General features: G+C 40.5%; 1 protein-coding gene and 1 long non-coding RNA gene across 6 annotated transcripts in view; one reads left to right on the forward strand and one right to left on the reverse strand.

The window, feature by feature from the left end:
- Nucleotides 1–12,813, reverse strand: LOC307039450 (uncharacterized protein). Of its 5 annotated transcripts, XM_079681550.1 has the most exons (7): nucleotides 8,223–10,672; nucleotides 6,895–7,326; nucleotides 5,944–6,115; nucleotides 2,532–3,211; nucleotides 1,854–1,918; nucleotides 1,521–1,564; nucleotides 1–282 (listed from the first exon to the last, which is right to left on the reverse strand). In XM_079681550.1, the coding sequence occupies exons 3-7, from the start codon at nucleotides 5,985–5,987 to the stop codon at nucleotides 246–248; spliced, it is 870 nt and encodes a 289-aa protein (XP_079537676.1). In that variant the 5' UTR covers nucleotides 5,988–6,115; nucleotides 6,895–7,326; nucleotides 8,223–10,672; the 3' UTR covers nucleotides 1–245. The 5 variants fall into 5 exon arrangements, with proteins under 5 accessions (XP_079537676.1, XP_079537675.1, XP_079537678.1 ...); XM_079681549.1 differs by lacking the exons at nucleotides 1–282; nucleotides 8,223–10,672 and adding an exon at nucleotides 11,123–12,813 and having other exon boundaries at nucleotides 2,532–3,192; XM_079681552.1 differs by lacking the exon at nucleotides 1–282 and having other exon boundaries at nucleotides 2,532–3,192; nucleotides 7,071–7,326.
- LOC307039461 overlaps nucleotides 10,739–18,124 on the forward strand; it is a 24,151-nt gene continuing 16,765 nt past the window's right edge. Inside the window, exon 1 of the long non-coding RNA XR_013808245.1 lies at nucleotides 10,739–10,864. This is a non-coding gene — a long non-coding RNA (uncharacterized lncRNA). The remainder of the gene's footprint in view (nucleotides 10,865–18,124) is intronic.

An 18,124-nucleotide genomic window follows, 5' to 3' on the forward strand; every position in this document is an offset into this window, starting at 1 on the left:
GAGACAGTCCTTTATATATATATTCCCAGTCTTCCTGAAAGAACTTGCGCTGAGCTTCATTTTACATCAATATGCAATTCATCTGTGAAATTAATTGCCAGTGGCCATAAAACAATGCATACAGGGATCCTTCAAGTCAAAAACAATGTAAATCTGTTGCAGTTGTTAAACTGTTGCACTTTAATTACATACAAACACCAAATCATTTGTATTTGCATTACATTGGGATTTGCATGGGGTGGGAATCAGGCTGCTTGCCAGGATGGAGGCCAGGACATACCACTGAGAAAAAAATAAAATGAAGGGAGGGTGAAGAAGAATTAGTGAGCAGTAATACACATTCAATCGATTTTCATTAGGCTACTGTAACATTTTTATACTGTTTTATAAACGTTTGAAGACAAGTGCAGTGTTGTATGAAGTATTTGGTATTCCAGTGTATGGATGCAGCGATTAAAGGTAGGGTATGTAAGTTCGAGGAAACCGGCTCGAGTGCGCTAGGATTTGAAAACACACAGCAGGAAAAAATCTGCCACTTCCTTACAGAGCCCCTCCTCCAACACACACGAACAGGCACATGACCAATGAGGGCATGAGATAAGTTTGTGCACAGATGGAAGGCTGACAGGCAGGTAGGCCATCCAGTTATTTTAGCCGGGCCGGCTCAGATGATTGGTCGTGCTTTTTACAGTACTACGGCTTCCACAGAGGATATTTTTGTATGGATTTTTTGTCAAAGCACTTAAGATATTCATTGCTATCGGGATGTTAAGAGCATTCCATGGAATATAAAAAAAGTGTATCTCAAGCCGGTTTCTCAAACTTACCTACCCCACCTTTAACCAATGTCACTTTTAACAGTTCAGCTACACTGAGTGTTTTTGTTCTCACTCTCTAAACAACTACATTATGGTACGTTAAGGTTCCTTACAGCAACTGTTGCTCATTGACAAATATGGAAAACTGGTTAATCGGGTTAATAAAGGTAAATAGGCACAGCAGCTGAAAATGCCAAAATGTTGTGGAAAGATCCGATAAAACCTCGAATTATAAGTACACATTCATCCATCCTTAGTGTAATAATTGTAAAACCCTGACAAAGGTGATGTTTCCTCAGACTATTATCATAACATCAAAATGTAAAATCATTGCATCCCTAGAGCCTTACAGCAGAACATTTCAAGTGAATAATAACTACTCCAACAGGCACATTGTATTCCAAGATAAGGGATCAAATAGCATTTGATAGATGCGTTTGTTACATTACAATTTGATCTGCCCAATAATAGGGTACTGATATATTACCCTTTGTTGTTGTTTACGGTTTCACCACTTGATTTTCACTGTTGTTAATTTGCACATCTGTAGATTAATGAACTTGTGTATAGCTGGTGCTACAGACAGCAGAACTTTTTGCATTTTTCTTTAACAAATGCCACCTAAGATAATGGCGTGCCAACAATTACCACAAATGTTAACAGCACACATAGATTTAATTGTACAAAAGCAAGTTAACATACCAAATGGTGCAGGGCTCCCACTGGTAAAGGTGCTCCGTCCCCCTCTGTGGCAGGCAGACAAAGACATTGTACATCTGTATGTTATTTGAACGTTGAACTTTCACAAGTACTTATAATATATGTATTGTTCAAATAGTTTGCATATATTAAAAAAAATAGTCATGAAAAAAGACATCTGACCGACTAGAGGGATTTACAGGATGTTTACACAAATAGCTTAATATTGTGAATTGGACAACAGCATTCCTTCAAGGTAAGATAAAGTAATTGCTATACACATTCAGAAAAGTTATCCAACAGCAAACACTGTCATCCAGGTAATCATTATCCTACCTTTCGGTTCCTTGTCCTTAGTATTTCGCGGAAAGGGAACACCTCGAGTTGGTTGTGAGAGCAATCTGTAATTGTATGGAATACATTATTTGCACAAATGTGCAGAACAGGTAAAGTAAGTTTTGTATAGGGCTCAACTCAGAATGCACAAACATTTCCACTGTGGGACATAAGCACATTTAGTGTTTCCTACTGAGAAATCACAGAAGTTTAAGAGTCTACACATGGTTTTATTCAAAATCTTAGCTTCTCTGCCATTCCTTCGGGATGTTGCTGTGTCTGCTAATCGACAGATTACATCTTACATTGCTTGCTACTGAGTGGATATGTTTTAGTCTTATATTCATTACACTGGGACTTGGGCACTGTAGCACTATATTACATGAAGCAAGGATGTGCAAGCTTTTCATTCAATTATAAAGTATAGAAAGGTTTTAATGAATGTGACTTCAGCTTATCAGACAACATACATACAGGTTACTCCGTTGTGTCTTTGTTTTAACTCCAAAATGTGCATGTGTGCTAAACATTAATATAGCATCCATGCATAACATTTGAAGGCAAATATGAGTCTGGCCTTTAATAAATCAATGTTTGGAACGTCTACAAAAATCGCAACATTAACTTACTAATGCTTATGTGGCATCTAAATGTGAGTAGAATATAAGCTAAACATACCTTTCATTTTGATGGTTCTTTTACGTTGCTGCCGCTTTGGTGGGATTTGGTGTGAGGGTTCCTGGTGTGATGGTGGGTGGGTGATGGGAGCCTGGTGTGGTGATGGGTGGGTGATGGGAGCCTGGTGTGATGGTGGGTGGGTGATGGGAGCCTGGTGTGATGGTGGGTGGGTGATGGGAGCCTGGTGTGGTGGTGGGTGGGTGATGGGAGCCTGGTGTGATGGTGGGTGGATGATGGGAGCCTGGTGTGGTGGTGGGTGGGTGATGGGAGCCTGGTGTGGTGGTGGGTGGGTGGGTGATGGGAGCCTGGTGTGATGGTGGGTGGGTGATGGGAGCCTGGTGTGATGGTGGGTGGGTGATGGGAGCCTGGTGTGATGGTGGGTGGCTAATGGGCGCCTGGTGTGACAGTGGGTGGGTGATGGGAGCCTGGTGTGGTGGTGGGTGGGTGATGGGAGCCTGGTGTGGTGGTGGGTGGGTGATGGGAGCCTGGTGTGGTGGTGGGTGGGTGATGGGAGCCTGGTGTGGTGGTGGGTCTGCTGTTTCCTCTGGTTGCTGATCACATGGCACCAAATGTAAGATATAGCTATCGGTTGGGTTGGGTGGGTCTTGGGGTGGTGTTGGTGTGTCAGGGGTCTCTTCTTGATCTGGGTTGAGTGTTGTCCCTGAGTTTGCAGTACAAATCTGTTTAAAAGCCAACATATTTATTTATTTATTATGTATAATACCAAAATGTTGCATTGGTTAGTTATCTGTTCATATCTATTTATACATATCCACATCTGTTTATACAACCATTTCATTCATGCCTCCCCATTAGGGATGTTATGATTCAACAATTCGCATCGGTGCACCGGCATAAACGTTCAAGATGCGAGTGCACTGGTTGAAAGACTGCACATCGGCTACAGTTTGGGTTGAACTCGCGATGCATCGATTGTAGCGTCTTTGCATTGGTAAAAAAACGATTCATCCATATAATATCCCCTCATCCTGTCAGCACTCTGCAGAGACGATCTCTGATCATTGCTTCACACTATGGAGGCCGAGAGTCTCAGTTATCAACACACATGGAAGTTGAAGAGAAAGAGAAACACAGCGTACCGAAAAATACCTACAAATCAAACGTTTGACAACACTTCGGATTTTTCAAGAAAGACGGTCAACTTGAAAAATCGCTCGCAAATTGTAAACGATGCCGTGCCGCTTTAGTAGTAAGAGGAATTTAGCGACGCACATAAAGAGGCGACATGGCTGCGGCTGAAAAGAGAAACCTGAAAGTTAGACATATGAGTGAAATCACTCAGTGAGGTGTTCTGTCAGAGAGAGAGGTGTTTAGTTTACAGCAGCCTGCGACGGCCAATAATAGTTTAAATGTCTTCCTTACTGTAAGCAGTTATGATAGAGCTGTTTGTGAAAGGTTATTTGTATTCTTTATTGTTCCTATAGAAACCACTGCTTTCTGCTCACTGGTGAGTTAGCCTGAATGAGTGTTAAGCACATCAGGCTGGCAGTTGTATGGGCATTGCACTATGGTAGTTGTTATCTGCACATTGTTAATCATGGGCAATGCATCCTTAAATTGTTTAACTATGAGGTGTTATAGAATTGTACTCTGGAGATTTTTTTAAGGTCAAAAAGGTAAAAAATAAACAGCATGATGGGATGTGCAGTGCTAGTAGAGAGAACCAAATATGTAAAGCACTTTTTTATTAATGTATGATTTGCTTAATATAAGGAATAAAACAAAAATCCTCTGTCGTACCATATTGAAGTATCATTATTTTGCATCGTGTTGAATCGCATCGTATCGCCCCGTATCGCCCCGTATCGCATAATGTTGAATCAAATCGTATCGAACTGTATCGCAACAGGGGTGAATCGTATCGTATCGCATCGCTTGGTGTTTCAAATGTATCGTTAATGTATCATAATAATAGCAATGTGTATACAGCGTTTCGTGAATATCGGAACAACTATATGCGATCGCATCGGCCTCAGTGATGGAGATGCACATCCCTACTCCCCATATTAGTATTTCATTTTACTTTCTGTTTCATCTTGTTCTATTTTAGATGTATATATTGGACTTATTCCTGCATGTTAGTTTTGTACCTACGTTGTTGGACTAGTTTCTTCTTGCACTATTTTATTTCTTCTTGTACTGTTTGTATGCTGCATTGTTGGAGGAGCCTGGGAGTTAAGATTGTCATTGGCAACAACTACGCTGTAGCTGTGCATATGACAATAACACTTTTGAATATTGAATATTTGAAAACAGGAACATGGAATACACACACATACATTATAAAATATGAAATTAGGCCAATGTGCAAAACATGCAAAAAAAGGCAACCCTAATCTACCTAAACTGTAAAAAAAGTCAAATTGATTGAGTATGTTTATAAATATTTATAAATGTTTACAGCAATCAAACTGATCGCTTCAATATTTGCAAAAGTCAATGGTATCCCCCACACTGGGTTATCATTGGAAAATGGAAGTTTCATAAGTGAACAAAATGTATTTATTTAAGTTTTGGCCTGCAATATAATTAGGACTCATATGTGAGATTGTGCGAGAGCAGTCACTGGCTTTATTTCTAGACTTTGCTATCCATATGTGTAGGTGGGAAAGATGTGCTGGGTCAGGTCACTTGAGAAGACGTGTGTGGAGGCCGGAGTGTCTTCAGTGCGCTCTTTGTGCACCACAGAACGCATTGGAGACACAGTCTGGTACTTGCATCTGTTCTGCTATTGTTTACTGCTATTTCATGTTATCTTGGATTTTTTTCATCAGCTGTGGTGCGCTCCACAACTGACCACGAGTGTCAGTACTATCCTGTTTCAACCATCTCCTCTGCGCTCCGATGGTGGGGAATGTGATGGCGAGACAGTGCTGATGAAATACTAAGTGGAATTTGATTTGAGATTGAGAGTTGGCTTACTTCTTTTACAATTGAAAGATGCTTATGGAATTAGTTATGGCTCACAAGCATATGCACAAATAACACTGATGGTTTGAATGTAGGATCTTTAAAAAACGTGTGATATTAACTGAAATTAAATATGTGAGAGGTTATATGTATAATGATGCTTATAACATGTATTTATACAATCTGGCTTCAATTCACCACCTCACAATATGCCTAGACAATTTCCCCTGTCACCATAATCTTCTGTCAATTAAAAAAATATATATAGATTACAACTCTTGCATGGGAAGTGGCATACACCTCTTTCAAGCCCTGTTTTGTGCATACATAACAGTTATAAATGAGACCCGAGCTCTTTAAAATGACTCTCTTTGTTGCTTTGAAATAAACAGGACAAATCCACACCACACATTGTATAACAGATAGTCAATATATGCATGAGTGACTCGTGCAGATGGTTATTAAATAAATGCAATCTCACCTGCAACCATCAGATTGTAGATGACCTCCACATTTTCGAGGCATGTCTTGGCATATGTGGTCAGCTGGGCATGCGTGGGCATCAACACCTTTGTTTTAGATGCCACCCTCTTGCTAGGGGGATACGCCAACAGCAGCAGGGGCTTCAAGCCAAGGGCATGCAACTTTTCCATCTGGGAAAGTAATTGTTGAGAGGTAGAGAGATCAATTAGATAAATACACAAAACTGTTGTTTACATTTGTTGAATTTATCTGCAAGCTTGCCCTGAAGTAGCATCAAAATAAATCATCTACTCTAATATCCTGGCATCATAATAAAAACAATGATTTGTTCATAATGTTTTGTTGAATACATTTGGGATTTTTAACTTATGAGACATTTCCTAAACTTCCTACACATAATAGTTAATTCTGTTTGAAAATCATTAATCATGAATTATATTCTCATTAAAGGTAGGGTATGTAAGCTTGAGAAACCGGCTCGAGATACACTTTTTGTTATATTCCATGGAATGCTCTTAACATCCCGATAGCTATGAATATCCAAAGTGTTTTGACAAAAAATCCATAAAAAAAATTCATCTGTGGAAGCCGTAGTACTGTAAAGAGCACGACTAATTATTTTAGCCGGCCCGGCTGTATAACTGGACGCACTACATGCCTGTCAGCCTTCCATCTGTGCACAAACTTATCTCGTGCCCTCATTGGTCATGTGCGCGTTCGTGTGTGTTGGAGGAGGAGCTCTGTAAGGAAGTGGCAGATTTTTTACGGCTGTGTATTTTCAAATCCTAGCGCACTCGAGCTGGTTTCTCAAACTTACATACCCTACCTTTAATGATACAATTAATACTGTGGATGTGAAGCAATACCAGTTAATTTATAATCCTCTGACAAAGTAATAAAACTACTTTTCACACTTTTGGTGAATGAGATAATTCTGTAAACTACATACCAGAATGGCGGCGTCATCAATAACGTGGAACTTGATTCGGTTTTTTGTCATTGATGACAACCACTGCTGCTGCTGGCTTTGGAATTTTTCTATTTTGTTTTTCAGTCTCAAATTTTTGGGCTGTGTATGGTTACATACTGGGCAGATTTTATTACCACAGTAAATACTTTGCCTACAGCTTGGGCAGGTCTTTTTTTGGGACCCTCCAGCCATTTGTAGGAGTGAGAGAGTGAGTGATTAAAAGAGAAAGTGAGAGAGTGATTGAAAAAGAGAAGGTGAGAGAGTGATTGAAAGAGAAAGTGAGAGAGTGATAGAAAGAGAGACAGTGAGAGAGAGAGTGGCTCTTAAAAGTGTCGTTGGTTTTATGTGTGTGTGTGTGTGTGTGTGTGTGTGTGGACATGTGTGTGTTGGTGATATAGAGTTGTAAAGAAGCTGTAAAACAGGAAAAATAAAAACATGATTAGGATTATTTAGAATAACAGTAACATCTGTGCATTACTCTATTATGCAATAATAATTTAGTATAATTTATACTGTGCATATTCTTATATTATGAGGGACATGGCATACAAACAATACAGACACAATATACAAACAATACACAAAATGAAGAGAGTGCAATAATAATTAATCTGTGCATTACTCTATTATGCAATAATAATTTAGTATAATTTATACTGTGCATATTCTTATATTATGAGGGACATGGCATACAAACAATACAGACACAATATACAAACAATACACAAAATGAAGAGAGTGCAATAATAATTAATCTGTGCATTACTCTATTATGCAATAATAATTTAGCATAATTTATATATCTTATATCTTCGACTATATATTTTAATTGTACAATGTAACAATCCCAATGTCCCCACTGTCCAGTCAAATCCTCTGGAAAAACTCCAGGTCCACATTTCTGTTCCACTCCATCGCCGATTCCACTTTTACAACTCTGTGTTGAAAGCTGTCTTTACAACACATGGGCAAATACAAGCATTTAAACATATTTTTCTAACAGGCACCTCCACTATCCAACTGTGCCGGGGACAGCTAATGTCATTTAGCTGTATAAACTATAAATGCTATCCAGCTGTAGAAACTATAAATGCTATCCAGCTACAAACTTTGACCGGAAAGCCGGAGGCTAGCTGAACGTGGCCGCTAGCTTGCGCGTAGCCTATTGTAAAAGCTAAACACACTACAAAACTCAACATAATATCCAGGAATGAAACGCTATAGAGATTGTGCTATATTGGAATAAATAAAAGTAATATCATTTCGTGTTTTAAAGAAATAAACTTCCCTTGATTTTAGATACTTACTGTAGTCCGTTGTGAGATGAAATGAATGAAAGTCACGTGATCGTGGGCAACGTCACGTGGCTACATGGGCGCGGGAAGGGGGGTGCTGAGGGCGCTGCAGCACCCCCTAGCGGCAGGCAGGGGGTGCGGAGCTCCCCTGTCTGAATTATTATTTGACGGTTATTGCTGCTCCCGCTGTGCATAATCTGTGTAATATGTAGCCAATAAATTCCACATTTTGGTAAAATAATATTTTGGCCTGCCCCGAATGTTTTTTCTGTAGCCCCGGACAATTCTACCTCAATAATATAATACATTAACCGTGCTTTACGTGAACCTCATCAAGACACTAGAAAGGACGGCAGTTGTGTAATTTCCCGTGTTCAGTGAATGCAACAGAGGCAAGACACCAGACCAATCAGAGAGTTGCATGGAAATAAAAGTGTGCTTGTGTCATTCAAGCTCGCGGCTCTGTGTGTGTGCGGAAATAGCGCATTTACTGTGTGTGAGATAGGGGGAGAGAGAGAGAGGGACCGGTGCCAGCAGCAGGGTTATGGCTAGAAAGGATCCGTCTAATGTAAATATGACGTCACGTTCTCGTTCTAACTCTCGTTGTAATCGGAGCGGCTCGGCTGTAATCGGAAAGGGTCGGGGTGGGCGGGACGCGGGAAGATCGCGGGAAGATCGAGAAGAGACGTCGTTCTAACTCTCGTTGTAATCAGAGCAGTGGTAACCACTCAAAGTCCTCAAGAGATAGGAAACGACAGCAGTGTGGGACCTTATTGCGGGAAATTACTGAGCACACATACCACCTACAGGATGAGACGTTCATGTGTACAGTGATATCAAGACTAAATGATCTTTTGGAGGACGTAAAGCAACACACCCCACATGACAGTAGTCTTCCTCTCACCTTCACGCCCCCCAAACACAAAAGGCAGAAGAGGACCATAACACCTCTCAGTACCAGCCATCGTAGACACCCTTTTTCAGGCCGGGTGGGTCATAAAGCTGAGATCATGAGATCCAACTACAGAGTGGACAGCTTGAACAAGATTTTAAAAGCTAAGTCCCCAGAGTCTAATGCGGGAGGAGCAGGCAGGGGTAAGAAGAGGAGGATATATGCTTTAGGTAAGAACAAAGTATATTTACTTTTGCCATCTCCTCTATATTCACAAAACCCAGCCAATCATCCATTCCAATCCTATGTGACATGGCACAGTTCATTTCACTCCAATAGAAATTGGTATAAAAGAGACCATTAGTCTTCTCATTGTGCTTATTGCTGTGGATAGGTGTTAACTATTGTTGTTGTATTGTATCATATCAAAAGTTGTTTTCATCCAAGGCACCACCGCCAGTTGAATGTTGGAAGCTTGGAGATGAATGGAGCTGTAAAGAGGTGGTAAGTAAAACAACGTTTTTAATCCATTGCATGTGATTGATGTAGTTATAAAAAGTATATCATAAGCTGTCATTACAGTCTAAATATCTAACAGCAAAAGGAGGAGAGTCTGAGGAGGAGAGGAGATGAGGAGAACAGAGGAGAGGAGACAGCAAAAGGAGGAGAGTATGAGGAGAGGAGAACAGGAGAGGAGAGGAGACAGCAAAAGGAGGATAGTCTGAGGAGAAGATGAGGAGAGGAGAACAGAGGAAACAGGGAAAGCAGAGTAAAGAGCAGAGTTGAAAGAGAAGTTGAAAGCAGAGCAAACAGTAGCAGGAGAAGTAGAGCAAATGTAAAAGTAACTTTGAAAAGTATGAGCAAGAAGATCAGAGTTGCATAATGTTATTTTGTTTTATTCGTTACTGTTATATTAATGTTGTATGTTAATTTTTGTACATAGGATAATAAAGATGATCTTAACCTTGAACTCGATTCATGACCTCATTTCATTATTAAAACCTTAATATCAAATTACAGACTGGATTCAAATTAGGATCTCCAAATGTGTTGATGTAATGTTTGTGATAAACTGAAGGATAAAGTGTTCCTTTATGTGTTGAGAAAATTCCCCTCCCTCTTAAGCCAAGTAAGGTGTTTAAAAAGCCTCTTGGATCAGCTGGAAAATGCATCATCACAAAGCTGAAAACAGCTGTTTCACTTTACTTTTGAAAGATACGACAGAGACAAAGCTACACATATATGATGATATTATAGAATATGATGCATTGCTGCAGATTAAACTACCCAACGGGATATAAAGGTAAACACATATACAGCAGTAACATGCAACATACATTGTATTGCACCAGGAGCTATCTTGGGACTTTTACTGCAACAACGTTGACTTGCCTGTGAATACAAAATAAACCATAGTGTTGCTGATCTACAGTGTTGTCATTCTTCTTTCAACAGCAAGACAGCTAACAAGTATTTACATACTTAATATAGTTTAGTTTCTCGCCATCCCATACGTAAACATTCAGCCACGTGACTGCGCTTCCGAGCCGCTCCGATTACAACCGAGCCGCTCCGATTACAACGAGAGTTAGAACGAGAACGTGACGTCATATTTACATTAGACGGATCCTTTCTAGCCATAACCCAGCAGCAGGGACCGTGTTGTTAGCATCTGGTTAGCTAGCTGCACTAACGGACATACGGAGCTGTTTGTTCCACAACAAGCTGGAGGAGAGCTCTCCTCTCAGACTGAGAGGCTCAGGTGAGCTAAAGGACTCTCTGAATGTTTCGATAGTTAACTTTAGTCTAAGTTATCTCAGTGGGTCTCAAACGGTTTGGTCAAAAATTATTCAAAAGATTATTTCCGCGGCACACCTTCATATGATCATTATAGTTATAAAAAAAATAAGAGAATAAAGGAAAAACAGTTATGAAATACTATATGGCAGTAAAACAAGAATACAGTTTGAAAGGGGAGTGATTTGTAAAATATCCATAAAGAAAAAGAACATCTGCTTACAGTTGTGTTTCATCTGGGTGTGGAGAGATGTATCCATAGATCTCTTAATGTTGCTCTCAAAGTGCAGCAGATTGATGCTTTTAACTTCAATATTATAAAAAAATCTTCCCGGGGGAGCATCCCCCCGGACTCCCCTAGAGGAGGTGAGATCTGCTCCCCACTCGTAAAAAATAGCACTTTACCCCTGCCTATATGCCGTGAGCTGATTATCGAGCCTTCATTGTAACAGTCGCGGGTTTACTGTGTGTTTGCGTGTGGGGAGTTTTCTTGTGCGTGCTCTATAGTGCCCGTAATAGTGTTCACTGGAGTCCAGCACCTCAGCACCCCCACTCAAAATACCTTCCCGCGCCTCTGCGTGGCTACGTCACTGCCGTCAAGCGCGACATAACGTTGCCGTGGTAACGATGGCATCTTCTTCTGGTTTATCGTTGTTATAAAAAAAAAAAAAATTATTACTATTAATGATCAAATATAAACGTAATTGTCTTTTAAATAACGTAAACTAAAGGGAACAATCTAGTTGACACAGCTGAAGCTCTGGCCTTCCTTAAAAAATAACTAATTTAATAAAAATGCACCATTTTTTGAGAACAAACATTGGTAAATAATGCACCATAATACATTCTGACGAAAAATACAAATGATTATGAATACAAATAAAATAAAAGAAGCCTCCCGTGAGTTACTACAAGCTATAAAAAGTAGATTTTTAAAACGTTTTATAGAATAAAAAGCTCACTGCAGGACGTTGTAGAAATGCGTGTGTGCACCACGACAAACGAGCCTCATTCACTTTACATTGGGGTTGTTTGCGTTGTGCCGACACGCAAATATAAAAGATTCCGTGACTCCACCACGCAATTCGGTGTTAAGGAGTCGTGGAGGAGTCACGCATTCTGGTGAGATCAGGTTGCTCAGGAATGTAGGGTTTGGGAATTATGGCAGTTTTAAAAAAAAGTATGAAGGCAAATCTCAAGATTTCCTATAGCTGTGACATCACGCACTCTAGTTAATGTTAAAATCTGAATAAAACCTCTTTAACAAGGTCTGAACAATGTTTAATTAGACCCTCCAGAAAAACGCGATTCTGCGTTCGCAGAATTTACCGCATAATCAGCAAAATGGCGCAGATTTTAAAAGGCCGCATATTTATCAAAGGGCCGCATAATCCCCGCATTTTTCCACACAAAGTTGAGAAAAAAATATAGTGATGAAATAGTGATGATGATGACGTGACGTCATCAGCTCGCGCATCACAGAAGGTAAACAACATCGTAGAGTGAACGTGTGGAACTCACACGAGAGAGAAAACACCAAGATGAAAAAATCTGATCTATCTCATTTACCGACGAACAATTCTGCTAAAGACCGGGCAAAGCAGTACCCCGATGTCTTTCACGACAGTGGGGGGAAACTATTCTGCACCCCGTGTGTTGGAACATAAGAGAAAGTCGACGGTGACGACCCACTTTGATTCATTCAAACATTCGAAAATGCTTTCTGCTGCTGCGGACAAGAAAGCCAAACAACTCACGTTCACCGAGGCATCAACCTTCAAAACGCTTTCGAGGGCTACAAGAAACGAAGTGAGTAGCATACAAGATTGAAGCTGGTCAGATGACAAACGAGTAAATGAAAACAGAATGAGGTGGAGAAGTGTGTGTGTGTGAGAGAGAGAGAGAGAGAGAGAGAGAGAGAGAGAGAGAGAGAGAGAGAGAGAGAGAGGAGAGAGAGAGAGAGAGAGAGAGAGAGAGAGAGAGAGAGAGAGAGAGAGAGAGAGAGAGAGAGAGAGAGAGAGAGAGAGAGAGAGAGAGAGAGAGAGAGAGAGAGAGAGAGAGAGAGAGAAATTGCTTTTCCAATAAATAAACATTGAATAGGAAAGGGGTTTAACGTTAGTGGCCGGTTGTGTATGAGAGAGAATAAATAAGACAGGCCAATATTTAAAAAAAAATCTATTATTTTTCGCAACTTTCCGCATATTTCGCAACTTCCCGCAATTTCACCGCATACAATCACATAAAAACCCCGCATGTTTAATTGCATAATCAAGGATTTTAGCCCGCATAATCAAGGATTTTAGCCCGCATGATCAAGGATTTTTGCCCGCGTTTTTCTGGAGGGTCTATTTAATATCTCTAAAAGTGAGAATCAGATTTAAAAGTTGTTTTACACGAATAATGTCAGAAAGATGTGTAAGATTTTAAGGTTGGAATGCGGTTTCTGAGTGAAAGTATGAAGGAACAGTTAGCAGTTGAAGTCGCATGAAGATTTGTTGAAGTCTGAAGATTTCCTCCATTGACTTCAATGTTAAAAATGGGATGAATTATGGGATGTATCTCTGGAATTATAAAAGTTATGAATGAGAAAAGTAATAGCCATCGATTCCCGACCGAGCTGAACGTTTTGATGTTTCAACGGAGTTTCTACGATGTTCAATGCGGGAGGAAAAGCGCGGCAAAATACCGGCGTTAAACCACACGTTTAATCCATGTTGATGTACTACAACTACAAAAAGCATCGGTTTGTTCTTTCATCAGGAAATGCAGACCGGCTCAAACAAACGATTTTTAATCAAAATCCTCACGATCATTTAATGTATCATATGTTCGCCGAATTGACATGAAAGCACTAATACATAGTAGTTTCATCCACTTGAGTTTACAACTACAAAAATAATCGATTTGATTTTATATCACATCCGACGGGAGGAAATTCAGCAGCTCTCACTGCCGATTTTTAATCCTAATTTAATCATCATAGTCACCACGATCATTTATGTTCGCCGAATTGACATGAAAGCACTGACAAATATGAATATACTGTAGTCAACTTCATTCAAACGTTATTAACGTGCCTAAACTCAGTAATTAAAAATGTCTACGCATGACAACGCACTTTGTCTGTGTTTGGCTCTCTCGCCGCACAGTGAAGCATTCCCGCATTGACGTCACTTCCGGCTTCCCCCAAAACTTAAAAATGAGTCGAGGGAATTTCTCCACGATGTTCGAAATTATTGATATTTATCGGAACGGTATCGCACCTTCTTTTTTAAACTGACGGTTCGAGATTACTAGTATCCAAATATTTCATTGCACAACAGTTGTTGGGAGGCTGTCACAGGCTCTTTAAAGGGGACCTATCATGCAAAATGCACTTTGTGATGTCTTTTATACATAAATATGTCCCCCCGGTGCGTCGGGGAACTCACGCAGCGTCAGAAAATAAAACCCTTTTCCTCCGTACCCACATCTTTTAAAAACGGGTGTACAACGAGCAGATACAGATTCCATCCAAGCTGACTTCAGCCCGGAATAATTGGTGGCGGACCCACAGAAAGTTGCCATCTGAAACAATGCCTGACGTGTTTTGGACGTAATCTTGTCTTTGTTTACATTAGCAGGCCTCGCTAACACTCAGAGGTAACCTGTACTGTGTAGAGCACATGTGTTTAAAAAGCAGGAAATAAAAAAAGGAACTCACCTTGTGGTAAACCTGCAAGAGAAAAAGCATTTGAGCTCCATACTATTTCAGAAATAATCCTTGACGCGGTTTAAAAAGGATGGCGTTTTATCACAACCGAATTTAGCTCCGCCTCCTCTTCTTTCATTTTTTCAAGCTAAGGACCCAAAATCTGCCTTTCTCTAACAGGGCTTCAAAAGAGGGGTTTGAGCAGTATGAGGGATGGCTACAATGGGTGATCTGTTTGGTATTTTGAAAAAAAAACTTCACAGACATGTTTTGTATAGGAATGGCCCTACAATATATTTGTCAAATATAGCATGATAGCCACTTGAGAGGAGGACACTGGAGGGAAAGCTGAGAGTAACAGACCTCGGACCTGATCAGCCTGACATAGGCAAGAGTTAAAAAGTATTCAACCCCCTTGGCATTTTTCTTGTTTTAATGCATTAACATATTTAATTTAATTAGATTTTTGAAAAATTTGTATTATTTGATGTACACAACATGCCTATAACTTTGAAGATGCAAAACATATTTTTTATTGTGAAATGAGTGTGCATAACTATTCACCCCCCTAAAGTCAATACTTTGTGGAACCATCTTTTACAGCAATAACAGCTGCAAGTCTCTTGGGGTATGTGTCTATAAGCTTGGCACATCTTTCCACTGGGATTTGTTTCCATTATTCTTGGTAAAACTGCTACAGCTCCTTTAGGTTAGATGGGTTTCACTCTTGTACAGCCATAACAGTGTGAGAAAAAGTTTTTAGAGAGTACTTGTCCATGGACAAGTGAGTTTGGCAATTTACTTGTCTGAATACATTTTTCACTTGTCCAGAATGGAAAATATGGCAACACACATGCTGCAACCTGCCTGTGAGACAGAGTCCAACCATACATGTCCAACACTATAGGCCTAATAATAATAATACATTATTTTCATAGCCTATAGGCGTACGCTTTTCTACAACTTAAAGAAGCTTGCACGCTTACACATGTCCTGCAATACACATGTTTGTACACTGTTTGTAAAAGTAAATAAATAGTATGTTCATTTCAATAATGTACTTTCTATACCCTGCTTCATAAACAATACTGACATCCCTGTGCTCCTCCGAGTCTGGGGGTCCGGGGATGTGAGGAAAACGCGAGGACACAGACAGGGAGGCTGTTTCACTTCATAAAGGAAATGGCGGTCAATATTAACAACACAGGAGCTAAAACGCTTAATAATCTTCATTACGTGTTAAAGAAAGAACATAAGAAAGTTTGACAAAGATGAGGCTGTTAAACGGGCAGCGGATCCGCTGTGTGTAGAAAGAGAGAGAGAGAGAGAGAGACGCTGAGCTGCAGCGATCAGCTGATCCGGAGCATAGAGAGAGAGAGAGCTGCGGTCCGCGGGGTTCGGCCTCGCGTCCTGTCCTCACAATTCTTATTAATCCCGGGACCTGACAATTGTTATTTGTTCCTACTCGGAACCGAGTTTTGCTTCCCAACCCTGCCACTGTGCTACACGTCCCGCCACGCCATGCCCCTGTCTCAGTACAGAAAGCGGCGAGATGCATTTCCTTAGGAATTGACAAGCAGAACCGAAACTAACATTTCTAAAACGAACAATGTCGGACACGGACAATTTGCAAATGAGTTCTGCCTTTTGTAAACTTAATTTGTCAATAATTTGTCAATAAATGAGGGCGAAAAACGTCACTTGTCCACCGGACAAGTCAATTACAAGATCTACTTGTCCGTTATTGTACCGTCCCGGACGGTGGGACGTGTGCTTTTTCGCACACTGCATAAGATGGCTGTACACGAGTGAAACCCATCATACCACAGATTTTCGATTGGATTAAGGTCTGGGCTTTGACTAGACCACTCCAAAACTTTGAAATGTTTCCCCTTAAACCACTCTAGCGTTGCTTTAGCAGTATGCTTTGGGTCATTGTCCTGCTGGAAGATGAACCTCCGCCCAAGCCTCAAATCTCTGGCAGACTGAAACACAGTTTCCTCAAGTATTTCCCTGTATTTAGCTCAAGCGGCAAACTCTGGGGCAGAGTTTGTATTTTGTTGGTTTTGTTTTCTTCTTCTTCATTTGTTGTTTAAGGGCGGCTGGCAAACAACTTTTAGGCGCAATACCGCCCCCTGGATTATATAGTGTACAGAGGATACTGCCCTGAATGACAGACTTTTTTCCCACTCGTAAAAAAAAGGCGTATTCGTCGTGTGACTGCATGCACCGAACTGTGACGTCCGAACCGTGACGGTACGGGACGAATACGGATACCGTTACACCCCTAATGGGAGTGCAATGTTTCGCTGCTCGGATGTTAATTTGTAGCTTTGCCCCTGAGTCACTAGGCCTGATGGAGTGGCTAAAAGTGGATGAGTAGAATGTGTTAACAAAGGACAAACCAGGGAGAGATACAGAGCCACACACGTATCTTAGCATCTGCTCATATCTACACACAATTGCCAATTAATTTAGATTTCTTTCCCTCAAATGCTTTTTTTCAATTTTTTCCCCAACCACAGCCCCTGAAAGTAAACTTATTAAACTGCAGTGCATCAAATGAATAAGTGAAAGGCTTTAATTTGGTATGCCTAGGGGGCTTCTTAAATGCTTGTCACTGATGCAGTAAAATGAACTGTGTGTGTGTGTGTGTGTGTGTGTGTGTGTGTGTGTGTGTGTGTGTGTGTGTGTGTGTGTGTGTGTGTGTGTGTGTGTGTGTGTGTGTGTGTGTGTGTGTGTGTGTGTGTGTGTGTGTGTGTGTGTGTGTGTGTGTGTGTGTGTGTGTGTGTGTGTGTGTGTGTGTGTGTGTGTGTGTGTGTGTGTGTGTGTGTGTGTGTGTCATGTCTGGGAGCTGGCTTCTCAGAAGTTTTAACTGTGTAAAATGAAATCCACAGAACACCCAGAGGGCAACATGACTGAATAAATACAATAATTCAATTTACTCTTCAATTACATTCGAATTCAAGCTTTACCCTCCTTTAATTAAACTGTTGTACATGTCGGTGCAGAGCATGCGCAAATATAATCAAATAAAATCCATCACAAGGACCAATATTCCACATCATAAACCAAATGAGGGATTTCATATTGAGCGTTGTGCTTTTATTTGATTTATGTTTTGTCTAAAGCAAATCAGTAAATTGCTAGTGTGAAATGACGTTCAAAGCAATATGCAGTTAACAAACAAACTAATTAACACATTTCAAAAGAGTTCACAGGAAGAGAATGAATACGCATACTCAGCTTTGATATTGACATCAGTCATACATATTTTAGCTGGAAGCGTCAAAAGCATTGATTATCCAGAATTCCTTGATGTGGTTGGAGTTGGGAAGTCATATCAGGTCTCTGAATGCCATCAATAGGTACAAGACAAAACAACCCAAGGCTGCCGGTTACTTGTTCATGGACCTGTCATCAAACATGTTATAAAGCTGGAAGAAAGTGCACTCCCTGTACACAGCAGCATTACACACACACCCTACATCTTGAACACTCTACAGTGTGCGAAAAAGCACACGTCCCACCGTC

The sequence above is a fragment of the Notothenia rossii genome (genome assembly GCF_949606895.1).
Source record: "Notothenia rossii genome assembly, chromosome: 5".
NCBI classification, from domain to species: domain Eukaryota; kingdom Metazoa; phylum Chordata; class Actinopteri; order Perciformes; family Nototheniidae; genus Notothenia; species Notothenia rossii.